The following is a 10632-nucleotide window of genomic DNA, read 5'->3' as shown; positions in this document are numbered from 1 at the left end:
AACCATCCTAAACAAAAACCACAAAACCACTCTCAAAACACCGTTTTTAAACTCAACATATCAACAACCCTCCACGTAATCAAACCGTAACTCACCACCGTTTGATCATAAATCAACCCTCTAAGATTCACATATTTTTAAATGGGACCCACAAAGTGTAAGTGTATGTGAGAAGCAAGTTGATGTCTATATATAAATCTTATAGATAGATACACTCTCTCTCATTTGTGTTATCTCTCTCACATCATATCATATTACAATAATTTTGTTCTTGTGTTTCTCTCAAAAAAAACATGTGTGGAGGTGCTATCATTTCTGATTTCATTGGTGTGAAACGTGACCGTGACCTATGGTTTGAGCTTGATCCTTCTGTTGATCTACTTGGTCTTGGTGGTGGTGCTGCTGCTTTTAACACCCCCACTTCCAAAGAGCTACCACCTCTTAGCTTTGAGAATTTCTTCTCATCAGACAAAAAAGGTACGTATATACTTTACCAACCATTATCACTTTCTTGTTCTAGGTTGTTCTTGTTCCCCCACCACTATACCAATGTTTTTATCCAATTTTCTTTTTTTCAACTAATTTCTTCATGATGATGATTATGGGTATCCCTTTTTTTCAGTGATTGTTGATGATTTTAGTCTATTTAATTTAGTTTCTTAAATTTCTTTTTTATTTTAAAAGTGAAATACACTTTTTTGAAAAGGCAAACAAATTATTTAACACCCAATATTATGATTTATATTAAAAAAAACTTGAATTACTGACCAAAAAAATTAGAGGCAAAAAAAATATTTTTTTTAGAGGAAAAAAATCAAATATCTTGTTGACTAAAGGTGAAAAAAAATATCAAAATAAAGAAGAAAAAATTAAATTAATCTTTGATTTTGATATTTTTAATATTTTATTAAAAAAAGAATTTTTTTCTAATTTTTTTGGTCAATTCTTTTTCTAATTATTTTCTTTGTATATATGACATCATTTTATTGATATTCACTCAATTCTCATTGTCTTTAACGCTATGGCCATTCAATTTGGTTTTGGGTGTTTGGTACATAGTACTAGATGCATGAATGGTGTTTCTGGGACTAGAATAGGTTTCATGGAAAGTTCAAGAATTTACTACTTTAAACTTTTTACATTAAAAATTAACAGAGATGTCAATTTTGTTTTGGTCACGTTTTCCCACGTTATTTAAAAAGAAAAGGTTAAAAAAGTGAATTCTATACAACTTTATACTAAAAAAATAAAATACTTGTTTGCTACTATCAATGATTTGATTCAATGATCCTATCAGATGCGATGTAACTGAAGATACATAAAAAATGCCAATATCAAAAGGATGAAAAACGATAAACCTTTTATTTCTTCTAAATAAATTTTTTTAGGAAATAAATTTGTATTTTTGTTCGAAGAAAAATTAAATGTGTATTTATTTTTAGTGTGAAGTATATTTTTGAGGTGTCACGTGATGATAACGCAATGAGTATTGTACTATTTGTGTGATGCAGTGGTGGCATGTGACAATGCTGAGAAGAAACAAAGCTTGGTAACTGTAGAGAAGGGTAAGAAGAGCAGCGGAGGCAAAAGAGCCCGTAAGAATGTTTACAGAGGAATCAGGCAGAGGCCATGGGGCAAATGGGCTGCAGAAATAAGGGACCCACAACAAGGTGTTCGTGTTTGGCTAGGTACTTTCTCAACAGCTGAAGAGGCAGCTAGAGCTTATGACGTTGCGGCCAAGCGCATTCGCGGCGACAAGGCTAAGCTCAATTTCCCTGACACTCCTGCTGATGCTGCTGTCACCGCTCCTCCAGCAAAGAAGCGGTGCGTTAGCTTTGATCAAGCCAGTTCCCAGGCTAGCTCTGAGTCAGCTGAGTCTGGGTTTGGGCTTGATGAGGAAATGGAAATCAAGCAGAAAATGTCTGACCTTGAATGGATCCTTGGCTTGGATAGTGATATCCCTCAGGTCCAAGCCCCGGCCCAAGTTGAGACTCAGCCCGAGCCGGAGCCTGTGCCTTTCACCATGCCTGCTGATTGGGACAACAGCTTCATGGACTTTTGGGCTTCTGAAGACATGGTTGATCCCATCCGTCACCTGCTTTATAACTAAGAAACTAATTATTATTATTGCAAAAATGGACCACCTTATGGTGTTTTATTATTATCGTTTTATGCTTATGCTTATGTTTAAAATTTCGTGACTGTATAAACTATGTTGTTTGTGTTCTTCCTTTATGGTGTTGTCTCTTTTGTTTCTATCTTAGACGGTTTGGATGTTGGATTATTATTGAAAATATAAGCCATATAGGTGCGGCGTATTATGATTGTGAATATTATTTTGATCATAAATAAAGGTAGGTAAGGTGTATGAGACTATTTTTTTTTGCATCGTGCATGTTAATTTATGTTATGTTATGGTATTTAAATTATGTTGAGTATGATATGTGGTATATATAATATTGTGATACTTGTCGTTTATGAACCGTGTGATACTTGTCTTTTATGTATGAAGTGTGTTAATCAAACATTGGATTTTGATTGTGATATAATGGATTGGATGCATGAATCTAATATCTAGTACTGTTAGAAGAAGAATAATGTCGATTGTTAATGATGTATGTTAATTATTTAAATATTTTTTTTATGCCTACTTGACTACTTGTTAATAAAAAAAATACACACACGTACACTGTCATCAACGAATAATTTGGAATTCGAATTTTCAAACAAACAAATTTTTGGAGTTATCATCAACAAAAAGAAAAAAATAATCTTGAAGCTTCAAGTGTCATAAATAGTAAAGGAAAAGCAACAACATCAAAAGATGATTGTGAATGTAATCATCGTAGTTTTTCTTTTTTAAAAGTTGGTGATATATAAAAATAGAGTCCATGGTGCTTGACTGCTTACTTATATATTTTAATAGGTATGATGGTACCCTTTTTCTTTGTCTCATTGAAAACTTTTAATAGAGATGTGTTATTTTAACAATCATTTGTCATGCAATTTATGGAACAATCAAAGATATACAAATAAATTTAATTATTGACACAAAAATCATAGAGAGATTAAGAATGCAATTAAAATATGATGGATTCTTTAAAAAAAAATATTGTTTCACTCTTCAATATCCCAATTCTTAATCAAAATCGGTAACAATCCAGTTGCAAGAGTTGATTTTGGGATATGGTTCAGGTTGCAAGAGTCGATTCCGGTAAAAAGAAAAATAAAATCGGAAGGCAAGAAGGGTGCACAACGTTTTCCATAAAAAGTGGGGTGAATAAGTGAAAAAGTGACTGAGTTTTATTTATATAAGAGTAAATTACACTCCCCTCCCTTCAAAGATGCTTGAATTACACTTCCCTCCCCTCTTATGTTAAAATATACACCACCCTCTCCTCTTATTCAAAACATATTAGAAAATATTTCAATCCCCTCCCTTAAGAGAAGCATGAATTACATTCTCCTCCCCTCTTATGTTAAAATATACACTTTACTCCCTCAATAATTTTACTTATTTCTAATAATCTAGCAAAATAATAATAATCTAACACACTTCGAAAATAAATAATATTGCGGGTCTATTTTAATATAACCAAAAATTGAATACATATTTTTACGCTATTTTTTTCACAATTTCATTAACGTATAGTTTTAAACCCTATTATAAAATATGAAATAACTCAAAATAAAATTAAAATATGTGAAAAATTACTAAAGACAATAAAACATGGTTATTTAAAAGTTAATTTTATACTCTAAATTATAAAATTAATAGCAAAATATTTAAATTTAATTATCATTGACATTTAAATTATAAAGAAATGAATTTATTTTTCTAAAATGGTTGTTCAAAATTAGTATATATCATAAAATAAATTATTTATGTTAAAATAAATTAAAGTGTAGTGCATACTTAATTATTAAGGGAAAGAGTTGTAATTCAAGCATCTTATAGGGGATGAGAGTATAAATTTTATTTTTCAAGGGAGGGGAATGTATATTTTAACATAAGAGGGGAGTGGAGTGCAATTCAAGCATCTTTGAGGGGAGGGGAGTGTAATTTACTCTTTCTATAAAGGGTGAATTTGGTGGTTTGAGTTAAATGTTGGGGTCAAGGTATAAATGTAGGGGTGTTTAATAAAACTTTCATATTTTATTATCATTTGACAGGCTGCAATTACATGAAGAGGCCCAATTAAGAAGACAAAGATTTAGATACCAAAAAGAGTATCTCAGATTTGCTATTTGACAACCCATATTTGTCAAATATAATCTTGGCACGAAAGGGTGTTGCATTAAACATCTCATATTTATTGTTGCTTTTGGATTTGTTTTGGAGTTTGGGAGAAAGAGTTTAGAGGGGTGAGAAATATATATATATATATATATATATATATATATATATATATATATATATATATATATATAAAGTTGAAATCTTTCATTTTTTGTAAGAGTAATTTTTTAGAGAATGATAAATAATGTTTATGATTAATATATTTTTAATTTTAAAAATATTATAACAACAAAGATTGAATTTGAAAAATTCATATAATCCCCCCAAAATCCTCCCCAATACAATTTTTGAGTTCCCCCAAATGATGGAGATTTTGTATTATGAATAAAAAAAACTAAACTCTAAAGCCCTTTTCTTTCAATGTCTTTTATTTCTTCTACTTGCTCCTTTTTTTTTCTTTCCAAAACACACCCCTCCCCTCCCTCCAAACTCTCAAACAAAGTCTTAGCTTGAAAGTTTAGAGGGGACGGGAAATGAGGACTTTGGAGGATGGGAAATACAAGGAGATATGAGAAAAACTTTCACATTTTTTGAAAGATTTGTTTTAGAAAATGATATATTAATGTTTATGGTTAATATATTTTTAGTTTTAAGAATATTATAACAATATAAATTAAATTTGAATAATTCATACAAACCCTCCAAAACCTCTCAAAACCCTCCTCCAATACAATTTTTAAGTTTTCCAAATGAGAAGGATTTGGTATCAAAACTCTAGCTCGACTTGATGAGGGGAGTGAGAGAGATTTCTGGTGTTTGACCACAAACTTAAAGAATCTCGCATTTTAGAGAAAGATGTTATGGTATCTCAAGTGTTAACTAAAATCTTGGATTGGTTGGACACTGCTTTTCACTCAAAACTTAAAATATTGAATTTATGGATTCTCTCATATACTATTGTTGGATCATAAGGGGAGCCTCGAGTATCATTCACATTGAGCCAAGAGCAATCACGTAAGAGAGTTACACACCACATCTTAACACAAAACCTTAAATCATTGAGTTTAAGAGTCATCCCACTTTTATAAAGTAATCAACCTTCACTTTTGTAAATTATGTTAGATTTCTAACTCACACTTGTCATAACTTGTTTCATAAATGAATTTTTCTAAAAAAGATCAGTTATAGTTTGATTTATTCGAAGACATCTAATTTTTACGGTTATTCGTAGACATGTCTAATATATAAGTATCTTTTCTTTATTTACTTATTTATGTCTTTATCAATATAGAGAAAAACTAAAATAATATATAGTGTGAAAGATCATAATTTACACTAATAAAATTTATTTTTAGAGTAAATTACACTCCCCTCCCCTTAAAGATGTTTGAATTACACTCCCCTCCCCTCTTATGTTAAAATATACACTACCCAGTACCCTCCCTTGAAAAGATAAATTTATACTCCCCTCCCCTATAAGATGCTTGAATCACAACCCCTTCCCTTAATAATTAAATATGAACTACACTTTAATCTATTTTAATATAAATAATTATTTTTATGATATATAAAAAATTTGAACAACCATTAAGAAAAATAAATTCATTTCTTTATAATTCATATGTCAATGATAATTAAATTTAAATATTTTCCTATTAATTTTATAATTTAGAGTATAAAATTTATCTTAAATAACCATACTTTATTGTCTTTAGTAATTTTTCACATATTTTAATTTTATTTTAGTTTATTTCATATTTTATAACAGGGTTTAAAACTAAATGTTAATGCAATTGTGGATAAAAAATAGGGGAAATATGTATTCAAATTTTGATTATGTTAAAATAGACCCACAATACTATTTTTTTTTTAAGTGTGTTAGATTATTAATTTTTTTGCTAGATAATTAGAAATAAAAAAATAAATTTGAGGGAGTAAAGTGTAGGTTTAAACATAAGAGGGGAGGGGAATGTTGTAATTCAAGCTTCTCTTAAGGGAGGGGAGTGAAATATTTTATAATATGTTTTAAATAAGAGGGGAGGGGAGTGTATATTTTAACATAAGAAGGGAGGGGAGTGTAATTCAAGCATCTTTGAGGGGAGGGGAGTGTAATTTACTCTTATATTTACTAATTGTTTATCATCTGATTTTTAAAGTTTACAGTCAAGTTCAAGTCTAAAAGTTAACTAAGATCCAAAATTTAGAGTAGGTGAATAACAATTATAATTTGTCTCGTGGTCACCCTTAATTAGAAGTAAAATAAAAATAAATAAAAAAAGGTGTGGTAACTAGAGCTGTCAAAACGGGCCGGGCCATACGGGCCGGCCCATTTATTCCGATTAATTATAAGGCTTGGACCTTAAATATTGAGCCCGAATTTTAATAGGGCTTTATAGCCCGGCCCTAAAAAGCTCGATACCCGTTAGGGCTAGCCCGAACGGGCCGCAGGTAGCCCGTTAGCCCGCATAACAAAAAAAATCCTATAGATTATATATATTTTTCAAATAATTCTTTACTTGGCTGATTATCAAAGTAAAAAAATAAAAGTAAAAATTCAATGAATTAGCACATATAAATGTAATATAAAATTATATTTACTCGTTTCGTTATTTATAATTTTAAAGATTGAATATATAAATATCTATAACCATAACGTATCTAATTTATTTAAAATTGTTTACCTCGCCATTTTAGTTTACGACTAGTGTATTAAAATATTTACAATTTATTTTTGTGCTAGACATTATTTAAACATATTAAAAATATTATTTATAAAAAATATTATAGGAGTATTTTATAGTACTTTTTTTATATAAAAAAATGTAATTTTTAATACGGGCCGGCCCGTTAGCCCGCTACCCGTGTAGGGCCGGGCTCAGGTAGAGTTGTCAAAACGGGCCGGGTCGTACGGGGCGGCCAGTTTAGCCCGATTAATTATAGGGCTTGGGCCAAAAAATATTGAGTCCGAATTTTAATAGGGCTTTTAGCCCTGCCCGAAAAAGCCCGGTATCCGTTATGGCTAGCCCGAACGGGCCGCGGGTAGCTGCATAACAAAAAAAATCCTATAAATTATATATATTTTTCAAATAATTTTTACTTAGTTGATTATCAAAGTAAAAAATAAAAGTGAAAATTCAATGAATTAGCACATATAAATGTAATATAAAATTATATTTACTCGTTTCATTATTTATAAGTTTAAAGATCGAATATATAAATATCTATATCCATAACGTATCTAATTTATTTAAAATTGTTTACCTCGCCGTTTTAGTTTACGACTAGTGTACGAAAATGTTTACAATTTATTTTTGTGCCAGACATTATTTAAACATATTAAAAATATTATTTATAAAAAAAATTATAGGAGTATTTTATAGTACTTTTTTTATATAAAAAAATGTAATTTTTAATACGGGCCGACCCGTTAGCCCGCAGTCCGTGTAGGGCCGGGCTCGGGTAGTATATTTCAAGCCCGTTTTTCAACCGGGCTTTTTGGCCCGGTCCGATAAAGCCCGAAGGCCGTTAGGGCTGACCCGTTTAGGGTCGGGCCGCCCGTTTTGACAGCTCTAGACCGGTCACACAAAGTCTCTAGTGTTTAAAAAAAATAAGAAGTCTCTAACAAGAAGTTCACGTGATATATTGATATCTAAGTTAACTGCAAAAAGTATATCAGGACATATTTACAGTTTGAAAATAAATTCTTTTCTACAGCGTTGGGATTGATATTTTGTATTAGAAAATGGAGACTACATATTTTTTTATTGATAAGAATGATTGGAAAAACTATTTTCGATTTGTCCAAATTAGAACTCCTTGAAATATCTGTTTGTTGTGCCGACTTGATATTTTCCCCAAAAAAATAAAAAATCTCCTCTGGTGAAGAATGCTTAACTTGATGATTTGCTCAGATCTTGATCCAAAAGCTTAGGAGGGTTCAAAATCTACTAAGCAATGAACTGATAAAATATCCTCAACGACAATTAACTATTGTTCGTTGTTGAACGGTAGTTGCTCTAGCAACGACAGATAATTGTAGTTGCTAGGAACGACAGTTAAGCATGAGTTTTAGAGAAAACACAATACATCGAATTGAAATGCACAATCAGAGTACAAAATGTCGTGTCTAGACACTTGTGAGTCACAAAGACCATTCAACAAACAATAATTTTTCCAGCAACAGTTTTCGCTCATAATCGAAAAATCATCATTCATAGTTCAATAACATTACACCAATTTGATATTACATATTAACAATACACAAACCATTGAAATTCAAGAACATTTTAACATTAGGGAAATTGGCAACATATTATACATTACATCAAATAACTTAAGACTCCACAACATGACACCAAATTTGTACTAACAATTTTGGTAGTTGCAATTCAAACGAACCTAAAGACATAGCTTATTATCTCCATATACCATAAAAAAAAACATGGATACTACACTGCCATCATCCTTAAGCATCTTAGGATGGAAAAAATAGTTCTTTTTTCGTTATCATCCCTCAGATCTATGCATGGCACTTGTTCACCAACATGACATACATTTGATTTTCACCATGATGACAAGTTTCTTGACGTCGAATGAGTGTAGAAATCTTAAAGCAATCATTCTTCAATGATTCCAGACACTTTTTTTACGACAAAAAATTGAATTTTAGGATGGAATATGATAGGAAGGTGGTGAGTGAATATTGTGGTACAAGTGAACCATGCCTAATATATCGATAGGTCTAAAAGGATAGTTAAGTGTGGTGCTTAGCAGCAAACGAAAGTCAAATACAATTCAACAACGAATGATAGAAAATTGTCACTAGAGGTAAAAGGATCATTTTAGGGTGCTTGAGAGCAAATCATGGATGTCTAAAGAGCATTTTTTTTTTTTTTTGTATTAAGTACTTTGGGCTGCCAAATAAAAATATTGAGAAAAAAGGACTAGGATTTAAGCCCTTAGGAGGGTGTATTAGATTAGGATTTTAAAGGACAATTTTTGTTTAAAAAAGTCTTGAGGATTTTAAAAGACTTTGCAGGATTTTGATGACTTTGATGATTTTAAAAGACTATCCAGATTTACAATTTGGATTTCAATGGATTTAACTCATTAAATTTTAAAGGATTTGAAATGAATTTATGGATTTTAAAAGATTTTATGAATTTTAAGGACTCATTGAAAAAATGATCATAACACACTCTCTTTCCACAAAATCTCAATACAGGTTAGTGAACGCTAAAGAGGGAGGAGAGAGAGTTGGGGGGGGGGGGGGGGGGGGGGAGTTATAGAGAAGGGAGGAGGGAAACGAGAAAGTTAGAGAGAATGGGGGAGGGGAGAGGAAGAGAGAGAGACTGAGAGAGTAAGGAGGAGAGAGATAGTAAAATCTAATTAAAAAAAACACAATCCTAAGAAATCTCATGATTTTATGAAAGACTTTTTCATGCTAAAATTTCATTAGAAAATCCCACAAAATCCATCAAAATCTGATTTATTAAACAATCCTTCGAATTTTGAATGATTTTGAATGCCACACGACTTTTTTCAAGTGATGAAGAGTCTTGATTGAATACCACAAGACTTTTTTTTAAATGACTAAGAGTCTTGATTGAATACCACAAAACTTTTTAAGTTGGAAAGAGTCTTGATTGAATACCACATGACTTTTTCATGATAAAAAAGTCTTTTAAAATCTCTTAGAATCATAATCCAATACACCCCCTTAATTTGCACAAGGATCTTATCTTAATTATGAAGTGTTGAAACAAACTTTTCGTTTGACATCTCCACTTTTATTCCCTTAAGATGGTATCAGAGTCTCTCTAAGATTCATTGGACCACCTGCTACCAGGTTTCTGTTATCGAGTCACTCACCATTTATATCCACGTTCCAGATGTCCAGTCCTGGGCGTAAGAGGATGTGTTAAAGAGTGACACATTAGATAAGAGATGATCTGACAATGTGTTTATAAGTGGGAGCAATCTCCACCTTACAAGTTGGTTTTGTGAAATTTTGTTAGACTCAACAACGATTTCTAAGAGCGCCTCTAAAACAATCACCTAAGTTGGTAGCTCTTGGTTTGGACCGGACCACTTCTCCATGCTAATAGCTTGACTTTTTCGTGGTATCTAATTGTGTTGAAATTTTAGTTTTAGAAGTGTTATTTGCTAGTTAGATTTTACCCATGTCGTTGAGCATGTCAAAGGGTGAGGTGAGGTGAATGCTCTATGCCATGAAGCAGCTCTTGGTTTGAGTTCATACTCTTTGTTCCATACACATCACTATGGGAAGTAGTTATTCTTTGCAACGGCCAAGGGAAGTAGTTAGTCTATTTATCAAATTTCAACTCTTTATCATAACTATAAACGGATCCTAAAATACATAAAGTTGGTAA

The 10632-nt window shown here is 31.4% G+C and overlaps 1 protein-coding gene across 1 annotated transcript; it reads left to right on the top strand.

Moving 5' to 3' along the window:
• Nucleotides 1-221: 221 nt before the first annotated feature.
• On the top strand, nt 222-2376 carry LOC146945378 (ethylene-responsive transcription factor RAP2-3-like). Its single transcript, XM_085743699.1, has 2 exons — nt 222-477; nt 1512-2376. The coding sequence occupies exons 1-2, from the start codon at nt 294-296 to the stop codon at nt 2108-2110; spliced, it is 783 nt and encodes a 260-aa protein (XP_085599825.1). The 5' UTR covers nt 222-293; the 3' UTR covers nt 2111-2376.
• The last annotated feature ends 8256 nt before the right edge of the window (nt 2377-10632 follow it).

This window comes from Medicago sativa, chromosome 2 (assembly GCF_051527215.1).
Source record: "Medicago sativa cultivar Bolivia chromosome 2, Bolivia_mono, whole genome shotgun sequence".
NCBI lineage: Eukaryota > Viridiplantae > Streptophyta > Magnoliopsida > Fabales > Fabaceae > Medicago > Medicago sativa.
Note: the sequence above shows the minus strand (reverse complement) of the source record. Positions and strands in the feature narration are given on the sequence as shown.

What these genes read in the sequence shown, in the direction of transcription:
- LOC146945378 (XM_085743699.1), top strand. Translation starts at nt 294, where the DNA reads ATGTGTGGAGGTGCTATCATTTCTGATTTCATTGGTGTGAAACGTGAC. An exon ending in CTTCTCATCAGACAAAAAAG is followed by an intron (nt 478 to 1,511) that starts GTACGTATATAC and finishes TGTGTGATGCAG; the next exon opens with TGGTGGCATGTGACAATGCT.